Raw genomic sequence first — 12,852 nt, 5'->3', positions numbered from 1 at the left:
CCCAGAGTCCACAATTAGCCTCACCAAAGAGCTCAGCTAGGCTCCAATGTTGGGTTGCCTCAGGCCAAACAATCAACAGGGAGGGAACCCAGCCCTACCCATCAGCACTCAACCGGATTAAAGTTTTACTGAGCTCTGCCCACCAGAGCAACAGTCAGCTCTACCTACCACCAGTCCCACCCATCAGGAAACTTGCACAAGCCTCTTAGATAGCCTCATCCACCAGAGGGCAGACAGCAGGAGCAAGAAGAACTACAATCCTGCAGCCTGTGGAACAAAAACCACATTGACAGAAAGATAGACAAGATGAAAAGGCAGAAGGCTATGTACCAGATGAAGGAACAAGATAAAACCCCAGAAAAACAACTAAATGAAGTGGAGATAGGCAACCTTCCAGAAAAAGAATTCAGAATAATGATAGTGAAGGTGATCCAGGACCTCGGAAAAAGAATGGAGGCAAAGATCAAGAAGATTCAAGAAATGTTTAACAAAGACCTAGAAGAATTAAAGAACAAACAAACAGAGATGAACAATACAATAACTGAAATGAAAACTACACTAGAAGGAATCAATAGCAGAATAACTGAGGCAGAAGAACGGATAAGTGACCTGGAAGACAGAATGGTGGAATTCACTGCTGCGGAACAGAATAAAGAAAAAAGAATGAAAAGAAATGAAGACAGCTTAAGAGACCTCTGGGACAACACTAAACACAACAACATTCGCATTATAGGGGTCCCAGAAGGAGAAGAGAGAGAGAAAGGACCCAAGAAAATATTTGAAGAGATTATAGTCGAAAACTTCCATAACGTGGGAAAGGAAATAGCCACCCAAGTCCAGGAAGCGCAGAGAGTCCCATACAGGATAAACCCAAGGAGAAACATGCCGAGACACATAATAATCAAATTGGCAAAAATTAAAGACAAAGAAAAATTATTGAAAGCAGCAAGGGTAAAACGACAAATAACATAGAAGGGAACTCCCATAAGGTTAACAGCTGATTTCTCAGCAGAAACTCTACAAGCCAGAAGGGAGTGACATGATATACTTAAAGTGATGAAAGGGAAGAACTACAACCAAGATTACTCTACCCGGCAAGGATCTCATTCAGATTTGATGGAGAAATCAAAAGCTTTACAGACAAGCAAAAGCCAAGAGAATTCAGCACCACCAAACCAGCTCTACAACAAATGCTAAAGGAACTTCTCTAAGTGTGAAACACAAGACAAGAAAAGGACCTACAGGGCTTTCCTGGTGGTGCAGCGGTTGAGAGTATGCCTGCTAATGCAGGGGACACGGGTTCGAGCCCTGGTCTGGGAGGATCCCACATGAGTGGAGCAACTAGGCCCGTGAGCCACAAATACTGAGCCTGCGCGTCTGGAGCTTGTGCTCCGTAACAAGAGAGGCCGCAAGAGTGAGAGGCCCGCACACCACGATGAAGAGTGGCCCCTGCTTGCCGCAACTAGAGAAGGCCCTCGCACAGAAACGAAGACCAAACACAGCCAAAAATAAATATAAATAAATAAAAACTAAAAAAAAAAGAAAATGACCTATAAAAACAAACTCAAAACAATTAACAAAATGGTAATAGGAACATACATATCGATAATTACCTTAAACATGAATGGATTAAATGCTCCAACCAAAAGACACAGGCTTGCTGAATGGATACAAAAACAAGACCCATCTATATGCTGTCTACAAGAGACCCACTTCAGACCTAGGGACACATACAGACTGAAAGTGAGGGGATGGAAAAAGATATTCCATGCAAATGGAAAAGCAATACTCATATCAGATAAAATAGAATTTAAAATAAAGAATGTTACAAGAGACAAGGAAGGACACTACATAATGATCAAGGGATCAATCCAAGAAGAAGATATAACAATTATAAATATATATGCACCAAACCTAGGAGCGCCTCAATACATAAGGCAACTGCTAACAGCTATAAAAGAGGAGATCGACAGTAACACAATAATAGTGGGGGACTTTAACACCTCACTTACACCAATGGACAGATCATCCAAACAGAAAATTAATAAGGAAATACAAGCTTTAAATGACACAATAGACCAGATAGATTTAATTGATATTTATAGGACATTCCATCCAAAAACAGCAGATTACACTTTCTTCTCAAGAGCACAGGGAACATTCTCCAGGATAGATCACATCTTGGGTCACAAATTAAGCCTCAGTAAATTTAAAAAAATTGAAATCATATTAAGCATCTTTTCTGACCACCACGCTATGAGATTAGAAATGAATAACAGGGAAAAAAAGTAAAAACCACAAACACATGGAGGCTAAACAATACGTTACTAAATAACCAAGAGACCACTGAAGAAATCAAACAGGAAATCAAAAAATACCTAGAGACAAAGGACAATGAAAACACGATGATCCAAAACCTATGGAATGCAGCAAAAGCAGTTCTAAGAGGAAAGTTTATAGCTATACAAGCCTACCTCAAGAAACAAGAAAAATCTCAAATAAACAGTCTAACCTTACAGCTAAAGGAACTAGAGAAAGAAGAACAAACAAAACCCAAAGTTAGCAGAAGGAAAGAAATCATAAAGATCAGAGCAGAAATAAATGAAATAGAAGCAAAGAAAACAATACCAAAGATCAATAAAACTAAAAGCTGGTTCTTTGAGAAGATAAATAAAAGTGATAAACCGTTAGCCAGACTCATCAAAAAAAGAGGGAGAGGACTCAAATCAATACAATTAGAAATGAAAAAGGAGAAGTTACAACAGACACCGCAGAAATACAAAGCATCCTAAGAGCTTACTACAAGCAACTCTATGTCAATAAAATGGACAACCTGGAAGAAATGGACAAATTCTTAGAAAGGTATAACCTTCCAAGACTGAACCAGGAAGAAACAGAAAATATGAACAGACCAATCACAAATAATGAAATTGAAACTGTGATTAAACATCTTTCAACAAACAAAAGTCCAGGACCAGATGGCTTCACAGGTGAATTCTATCACACATTTAGGGAAGAGCTAACACCCATCCTTCTCAAACTCTTCCAAAAAATTGCAGAGGATGGAACACTCCCAAACTAATTCTATGAGGCCACCATCACCCTGATACCAAAACCAGACAAAGATACTCCAAAAAAAAGAAAATTACAGACCAACATGACTGATGAATATAGATGCAAAAATCCTCAACAAAGTACTAGCAAACAGAATCCAACAACACATTAAAAGGATCATACACCATGATCAAGTGGGAGTTATGCCAAGGATGCAAGGATTCTTCAATATATGCAAATCAATCAATGTGATACACCATATTAACAAATTGAAGAATAAAAACCATATGATTATCTCAATAGATGCAGAGATAGCTTTTGACAAAATTCAACACCCATTTATGATAAAAAAAACTCTCCAGAAAGTGGGCATAGAGGAAACCTACCTCAACATAATAAAGGCTGTATATGACAAACCCACAACAAACATCATTCTCAATGGTGAAAAACTGAAAACATTTCCTCTAAGATCAGGAACGAGACAAGGATGTCCACTCTCACCACTATTATTCAACATAGTTTTGGAAGTCCTAGCCCCGCCAATCAGAGAAGAAAAAGAAATAAAAGGAATCCAAATTGGAAAAGAAGAAGTAAAACTGTCACTGTTTGCAGATGACATGATACTATACATAGAGAATCCTAAAGATGCCACCAGGAAACTACTAGAGCTAATCAATGAATTTGGTAAAGTTGCAGGATACAAAATTAATGCAGAGAAATCTCTTGCATTCCTATATTCCTGGTAAAGTTGCAGGATACAAAATTAATGAAGAGAAATCTCTTGCATTGCATCCTAATGATGAAAAATCTGAAAGAGAAATTAAGTAAAAACTCCCATTTACCACTGCAACAAAAAGAATAAAATACCTAGGAATAAACCTACCTAGGGAGACAAAAGACCTGTATGCAGAAAACTATAAGACACTGATGAAAGAAATTAAAGATGATACCAAGAGTTGGAGAGATACACCATGTTCTTGGATTGGAAGAATCAATATTGTGAAAATGACTATACTACCCAAAGCAATCTACAGATTCAGTGCAATCCCTATCAAATTACCAATGGCATTTTTTATGGAACTAGAACAAAAAATCTTAAAATTTGTATGGAGACACAAAAGACCCCAAATAGCCAAAGCAGTCTTGAGGGAAAAATACAGATCTGGAAGAATCAGACTCCCTGACTTCAGACTATGCTACAAAGCTACAGTAATCAAGACAATATAGTACTGGCATAAAAACAGAAAGATAGATCAATGGAACAAGATAGAAAGCCCAGAGATAAGCCCACACACCTATGGTCAACTAATCTATGACAAAGGAGACAAGGATATACAGTGGAGAAAAGACAGTCTCTTCAGTAAGTGGTGCTGGGAAAACTGGACAGCTACATGTAAAAGAATGAAATTAGAACACTCCCTAATACCATACACAAAAATAAACTCAAAATGGATTAGAGACCTAAATGTAAGACCGGACAGTATAAAACTCTTAGAGGAATACATAGGAAGAACACTCTTTGACATAAATCACAGCAAGATCTTTTTTGATCCACCTCCTAGAGTAATGGAAATAAAAACAAAAATAAACAACTGGGACCTAATGAAACTTTAAAGCTTTTGCACAGCAAAGGAAACCATAAACAAGACGAAAAGACAACCCTCAGAATGGGAGAAAATATTTGCAAACGAATCAACGGACAAAGGATTAATCTCTAAAATATATAAACAGCTCATGCAGCTCCATATTAAAAAAATAACAACCCGATCCAAAAATGGGCAGAAGACCTAAATAGACATTTCTCCAAAGAAGACATACAGATGGCCAGAAGCACATGAAAAGCTGCTCAACATCATTAATTATTAGAGAAATGCAAATCAAAACTACAATGAGGTATCACCTCACACCAGTTAGAATGGGCATCATCAGGAAATCTACAAACAACAAATGCTGGAGAGGGTGTGGAGAAAAGGGAACCCTCTTGCACTGTTGGTGGGAATGTAAACTGATACAGCCACTATGGAGAACAGTATGGAGGTTCCTTAAAAAACTAAAAATAGAATTACCATATGACCCAGCAATCCCACTCCTGGGCATATACCCAGAGAAAACCATAATTCAAAAAGACACATGCACCCCAATGTTCATTGCAGCACTATTTACAATAGCCAGGTCATGGAAGCAACCTTCATGCCCATCGATAGACGAATGGATAAAGAAGATGTGGTACATATATACAATGGAATATTACTCAGCCATAAAAAGGAACGAAACTGGGTCATTTGTTGAGACGTGGATGGATCTAGAGACTGTCATACAGAGTGAAGTTGTCAGAAAGAGAAAAACAAATATCGTATATTAACGCATATATGTGGAACCTAGAAAAATGGTACAGATGAACCGGTTTGCAGGGCAGTAATTGAGACACAGACGTAGAGAACAAACGTATGGACACCAAGGGGGGAAAGCGGCTTGGTGGGATTGGGATTGACATGTATACACTGATGTGTATAAAATTGATGACTAATAAGAACCTGCTGTATAAAAAATAAATAAAATAGAATTTTAAAAAAAGAATAGATTCTCCCACCTGTGCCTTATCTTTCATTACACATGTGATATACATTAAACAAAGAGAGAGAAATATGGGAATAAGAAAGCAAAGAAACATAGCAGTTCGGGGAGCCAGGTCTCAGAAAAAGATGTGTTCACAATGACTGGCACAGGGAAAATAAAGAAGAAGACTACTAAGTCTTTGAAATATTTATACCTCCAAAAATTCCTGAACTGGGCGAGTCCTTGGGCTGTTGTTTAGTCTTTAAATAACTTTGGAACACTGAATTGTTCAGGCAGGAAAGGGGAACTCTTCTCAGCCACCAACTTGGACATATTCCTTGATGTCCACTTTAGATGTGACCAAAAAGGATAACAGATAGGGAACAAAAGCCAGAGACTGCATATGGTCAAGGGGGGCTACTCCAAAGGTTCTAAATCAGAACCTAATCAAAAAACATTCCCCACGCCCAGAGTAGGGGCCCTCGAAATGTCTCTCTAGTGGGATTTAAGAATTTGCCACTGATCAGAGTCTTCTTTGTGCTTTCCATTGTTCCCTTTTCTGAAGGGAAGTGTCTTTTTTCCTGGTTATCTTCTACACTTATTGAGTATGGAAGTGGCAGGCACTTGTCTTTAAATTTTTAAATGTTCAGTATCAGGAGAAACCACATCCAGATGGATGCAGAGATTATGATGAATCACGTGGATATCCTAGGTTGAATCAATTTTGCCTTGTCTTTATGTCCAAACAATGATTTTCACACTTTTGAGCTCTCACAAGCAAGACCCTGGGGCCGGGCAGGGTCTGGAAATGTGTTAGGGGCTATTTGAAGTTCTCTACAAGTTATATACAAAGGTAAGTGTACATTAAACATACTGAAAACAGGTGTATGGCTAAAATATTACCTTTGTGACATATATACTTACAACCCCTACCCTCATGCCCACAGCAGAACTTGCAAATCAATTATGGGTTTTGTTTTGCTATAGAGTCTAGAGATGATTATTCAAGTCCCTCTCAATGTTGTATCTCTCAGGTGGTCAGGACCAACTGATCAGAGTTGGTATGGATTGGATGTGCAATCCATTTGAAATCCATACATTTAAGGAATATAATTCTAGAATATATTTTCTCAGGTAACTACTACTTTTGGGTAACTGGTCAGCAGCATCCTCAGCAGTAAGAAGAATATGTGGCCCCTGACTCTTTCAATTGTATATTCCTTTCCTGAAATTTCATGGTTAGAGCTTCATTTCTTTGAGGAGAAACTTCTTTCTTCTCCCCAAGACCTTCTCCCTTCTCATGTTCATGCGAAATGTTTTGGTGAAAAGAAACATACTAGTTGGTATTCCTTCATGAATATCCTAGTGATATTTGTAGATTAAATGTGATAACATAGGATATACATTCTTATATTTATCTGAATGATAGACAGTTGGAGGAGATGTTGGATTTTGAGCCATATTTAGGGAGAGGGATGTAGAAAACAAGGCTCAGGAGGACTCAGAGTGAGAGCTATTTGAGGGACAAACTAAGGGATGCATACTGAGATGTAGTATAGGATTTATTTTCCATTGCATATAGAACCAAAGATGATTCACTAACAGTAACATATTATGTTGACACCATATGTTAAGAAACTTATGTCTGTAGGAGTCAGAACATTATATTATGGCGGTAAGAAGCTAAAGAAAAAAAATATGGTTCTAATCTTTTTGATAGATTCACTACCTCTCTAGATAACAACTTTCGAAACTAATGTTGATGATGGGATACACACACACACACACACACACACACACACACAAATAGAGAATTTCCACAGATTAAGATAAATGGCTCTGGAGAAGTATGTACCTACCTGCAGAGATCTGCAGCAGACATACATGAATATTTTCAATCAATTACGCTTTTCGAACTTACATTAATTCCATCAGGAAAGATGCAGAGGAGTTTTTTTTTTTTTTTAATAAATTTATTTATTTATTTATTTATTTTTGGCTGTGTTGGGTCTTCGTTTATGTGCGAGGGCTTTCTTTAGTTGCGGCGAGCGGGGGCCACTCTTCATCGCGGTGCGCGGACCTCTCACTATCTTGGCTTCTCTTGTTGCGGAGCACAGGCTCCAGACGCGCAGGCTCAGTACTTGTGGCTCACGGGCTCAGTTGCTCCGTGGCATGTGGGATCTTCCCAGACCAGGGCTCGAACCCGTGTCCCCTGCATTGGCAGGCAGATTCTCAACCACTGCGCCACCAGGGAAGCCCTGCAGAGGAGTTTTTAAGTGGATTTAGAGGAAACAGAAGGACTATGCTTTCCAGGAAAGATGGGATATGATGAAGTAAGGATAAAAGGAGACCGAAAGATTCAGATGAAGTTCGTTCCAACCAGCTAATGATGTATACCACTGCGTTAGATGTAGGAAATGTCAAGGGAAACATTATATTCAGTTAATATTTTACCATCATTCATGAAACACCTTTACTAACATTTCTCAGTTGATCATAAACACCAAGAACTTGCAATCAGGGATTAATGAAACTGCAGAATTTCCCAAGACTTAGCATAAAACCCGTGTCATTGGGACTTTATCCTACCTATCAGCTTCCCCAAGCCCTGTTTCATGTCACTGTTTCTCAGACTGTAGATGAAAGGGTTCAACATGGAAGTTAACATAGGGTAGATAACTGCTGCTATCCGGTCCTTGATGGTATAGCTGTTCAGAGCCTGGAAATAGACAAAGCTAATATTCCCCTAAAACAGGGTCACCACAGTGAGATGGGAGCCACAGGTAGAGAAGGTCTTGTACTTCCCAGCAGTTGGAACAGTGGTGAGGATTCTCAGATAAGAGATGGTGATGCACATAAAGGGGGCCATTATGCCAGACAGTCCTTCTGTTTTTATCACTATCTCATTGACAAATGTAGATGAGCAGGACAACTTCAGCATTGCCTTGAGTTCACAGAAGAAATGATGCATAATGTTGGAGGCACAGAAGGTGAGTCGATTCAGCAAGTGGATGTGGAGGAGTGAGTGAAGTAATGGGAGGATGAAGGAGATTATCAGTAAAAGGACACAGCATTTATAGCTCATGATGGTGATGTAATGAAAGGGTTTGCATATGGCCACGTAGCAGTCAATGGCCATGGCCCCTAGGACATAACTATCTACATTACCAAAGGATAGGCAGAAATATACCTGGGTCGTGCACTCGCTTTAGAGGATGGTCTTTGCCTCTGATGAGAAGTTTATCAGCATCTTTGGAATAATAACCGCTGTGTAGCAAATATCAACAAAGGACAGGCTTCTCAGAAAGAAATACATGGGGGTCTGTAGGTGAATATCTGAATAGATGGCCAGGATAATGACCAGGTTTCCCATCAGAGTGATCAGGTAGATGGTTAGAAATAGGACAAAGAGAGGCTTCTGATCCTCGGGCCTAGAGAAGAGGCCCAGCAGGATAAATTCAGGACTTGTTAGGTTGTCCCAGCCCATGGTTTTGATTTGCTTAAAGATAAATAAAATATAAATTAATAGACTCTTCTTTCATTTGAAGCAGGCATTTTCCAAATATCTTTAAGCTTTATTCTCGCTGAGATATTGTAAATACAATATTTATCTGCAATGCTTCTTTCCTCTATTAATGTGGAGAATTCAGGGTGAAATATATTTTTCCACCTCCCTTTTATTTCTGAGCTACTTAGAGAGATTGCGAAAATAGATTATTGGAGGGTAGTGAGATCAGAGAGAGAAATGGACAGAGATAGAGAGAGACTTCCCTTTTTTATTGTCTTGCATTCTGTTCAATAATCATATTCTGAATTATGGTTCAGGGTACTATGACTTGGGCACAGATTGGGGCATGAGGAAAAGTCTTTGTTTAGGTATTTTAGTGAATAAACTTGTCTGGATAAATTACTTGTCAACTTTCGAATCATCTGCTCCTTGAGTTCATGATATTCCCCTATCACTCATCCTGGAATTTGGACATTGAATTCTGATATTATCATACAAGGTTTTCTATCCCATTACTGTAATAAATGTATCCTTCCTGCCTCAGTGAACTACTATTTGAGAAGGGAAGAAAAGATGGAAACAGAGACACAGATCCAGCATGACATGGATGGAGCCCTTTTTTATTTTTTACTGTATCCTAGGTCCCCAACTTGTGGGTTCTAACATTGTTGTCTGTGTATACGTGCAAATGTATTTTTTTAAGTGTGAATTTGTCCCTATAACCATATCAACCATAGATGCAGCTGCCCAGGACTTACCTGATGATTAACAAACACTTCTTGAATCTGAGTGATCTCCTCCCAGGTAACTGCAGGGCTCTCCCCATCTGATGGAGCTGTAGTGACATACTCTGTGCCTTTGTCCTGGGCCTTGTCCTCAAATCCCTGGAGTTCAATTGGGAAAACAAGTAAAACACAACCAATTTTCTCAATTACAAAAGGTATCACTCTAAGGAACCAAAAGAGTATTTCCTGCCTTCTTCTCCAAGTAGCCCTGTCTGTCTCTATGTTTCCTAAAATTCTCAGCAATGCCTGGACATTTCTGCCAAAGAAAACAATCAACAACATGAAACGGCAATCTATGGACTGAGAGAAAAGATTTACAGCCATATCTGATAAGGGATTAATATACATAAAATATAAGAAACTCATACAACCTAATAGCAAAAAACCAAATAACCCAGTTTTTAAATTGGCAAGGGATTTGAATAGGCATTTCTCCAAATAAGACATCCAAATATCCAACAAATATATGAAAAAGTGCTCTACTTCACTAATCATCAGCAAAATATAAATCAAAACCACAGTGAAATATCACCTCACACTTGTTAGAAAGGCTATCATGCAAAAGACAAATGATAGCAAGTGTTGGTGAGGATGTGTAGAAAAAGGAACCCTAGAACACTTTTGGTGGGAATGTAAACTGGTATAATCATTATGCAAAACAGTCTGGAGTTTTCCTCAAAATATTTGAAATAGAACTACACATGCTTTAGCAACCTCATATCTGAGTATATAGCCAAAGGAAATGAAATCAGGATCTCTAAGAGATAGCTGCATTCTCATGTTCATTTCAGCATTATTCACAATAGCCGAGATGTGGAAACAAACTAAATGTCCAGTTGATGGTTGAATAGAAAAAGAAAATGCGATATACATATCACACTTACATATGTAAGCATATTTTCCTATGTCCCTTCCTGATCCCTCATTGTACTTTACATATATATATATATATATGTACACACATATGTATGTTTGGCCTGGGGGATAAACATGAATAGCAGTGGAGGACATGGAAAGATGGAGAGTTTTGATGGAAGATGAGAGGGAGTGGTACCTTCTCTGAGACTGAACTTCCAGGAAGGATATAGTTGTAAGATATAATGCAGAATTTGGTGGAATTTCAAAACAAAAACATTTTCAGAACTCCAAGAAATTGACCCTGTATTGTTAGAACAGAAAGAAAGGGGATTTTCTTGAATAGCAAGACACTGAGTTCCAATGTGGAAGACAGTATTGTCTAGTGGAGAAATTGGAATCAGACAGACGTTGTGAGTTAGTCTCAGCATATTTTCTCCAAATTGTGGGGATGCAGGAATGAACCTCTTCCTTTTTACAGTTTCAGGCATCCACAGGTAAAGTAGTGGTAATAAAACTTCCTTCATTTGTAATTACTTCTCTTTTGTTTCCATGACACTTGACATTATGTTTTATCTTTTATCCTCACTAGAATGGAAGATCTATTAGGGCATAATCAGTTATTTTTCACTGGTATATCTTTAATGCCCATCAGAATGCCTTACACATAGTAGTGATCAATTAAAAAAATACAAGGATGAACAACAAGGTCCTATAGCACAGGGAACTATATTCAATATCCTGTGATAAACCATAATGGAAAAAATATGAAAAAGAATATATATATATATGTATAACTGAGTCACTTTGCTGTACAGCAGAAATTAACACAACATTGTAAATCAACTATACTTCAATAAAATTAAAAACAAAATACAAGAATGAATGAATTGTCTAGTCCAGAGTCTTGAAGTAAGTAGGTTTTTAGGTAAATGAGAGCTTCTTTTCCCCTAATTTCTAAGAGTATCTTGAGCATGAGTGGGTTGAATAATGTCCTCATGACAAAGACTCTATATTTAACAATAATAGACTCCTTTAAAAATTAGTAATAGAAAGATTGTGAAGTCAGAGAAATATGTTTTTACAACTCCAATTAGCACAGTCATAGGAAAGTGCTACAGTTGATGGTTAAGAACAGAGGTTTGGTTTCAGACATACTAAGAACTGAATCTTTGTTAAAATTTAACAGACATTTATTTATATAGCAAATAGTAATCAAATTATTATTATTTACTAGTAATAAATTTATTAGTAAAATTATTAATATATCATTTTAACTCTAGAACTTTAATACAGATACAAATTAAATTGAAGCCAAGTGTTGTAGACACATTTCAAATAAGAACACTAATTAAAAGACATATGTTGTTGTTTAAATGAAACTAAATCAACAGTGGTGGCATTAATAGTGGAGATTTAAAATTCAAGTCCAGTTCTGAATCTCTGTTAAATTAAGACTGTGGAGAACCTCAGTGATCTACTTTTGAAGTATTTCAACAAGAATAGCAATTCTTGTGTGCTGTTTCCTATGTACGAGGCCTTGTTTTAAGTATTTTACATAACCTCATTTATTACTCATTAACAACTTCATGAGGTATTAACTGTTATTACCCCCATTTACCGATGAGAAGACTGAGGTACATGTAGGTTAGGACATTTGCCCAAGGTCACATAGTTGGTAAGGGGTAGAGGTGGGGTTACAACTTCCCAGTCTATTAGCCTAGACTCTAAGCTATTCTGCCTTTCAAAGTACTAACCCCAAAGTGCTATTGTGAGCACAAAATGAACAAAGCATGTAATACTTAGCATGGTGTCTGTTACATAGTCAACACGCAACATATATTAACTAGTATTTTGTCATCACTACCCTCACATATACCTCAGAGCCTTGAGAAATGTATCCCCTTTTCATCTTGGTCAATGTACAACATCATCAACCAACTCTTCTCCAGCACCCATCCTTCACAGACCTGTTGCCCAGCCCTCCTCTAGCTGGCCTGACTCCTAAGCCTCTCTCTGGCTGCTTTGACCACAGGAGTGCTGGGACTCAAAGTGAGTCCCAGTCTGTGGAAGTTACAACCTAGTGTAACAGAC

At 38.0% G+C, this 12,852-nt stretch overlaps 1 protein-coding gene across 1 annotated transcript; it reads right to left on the bottom strand.

Annotated features, from left to right (window-relative positions):
• Nucleotides 1–7,560: 7,560 nt before the first annotated feature.
• LOC309633942 (olfactory receptor 1L1-like) lies at nt 7,561–12,428 on the bottom strand. Its single transcript, XM_082403360.1, is given in 3 exon segments — nt 7,561–8,356; nt 8,360–8,818; nt 8,822–12,428. Coding segments are annotated over 3 exon segments (912 nt in total). The 5' UTR covers nt 9,098–12,428; the 3' UTR covers nt 7,561–8,179.
• Between the last annotated feature and the right edge of the window lie 424 nt (nt 12,429–12,852).

This window comes from Balaenoptera borealis (genome assembly GCF_965194805.1).
Source record: "Balaenoptera borealis genome assembly, chromosome: 8".
NCBI classification, from domain to species: Eukaryota; Metazoa; Chordata; class Mammalia; order Artiodactyla; family Balaenopteridae; genus Balaenoptera; species Balaenoptera borealis.
This window is presented reverse-complemented; position numbering and strand designations above follow the sequence as displayed.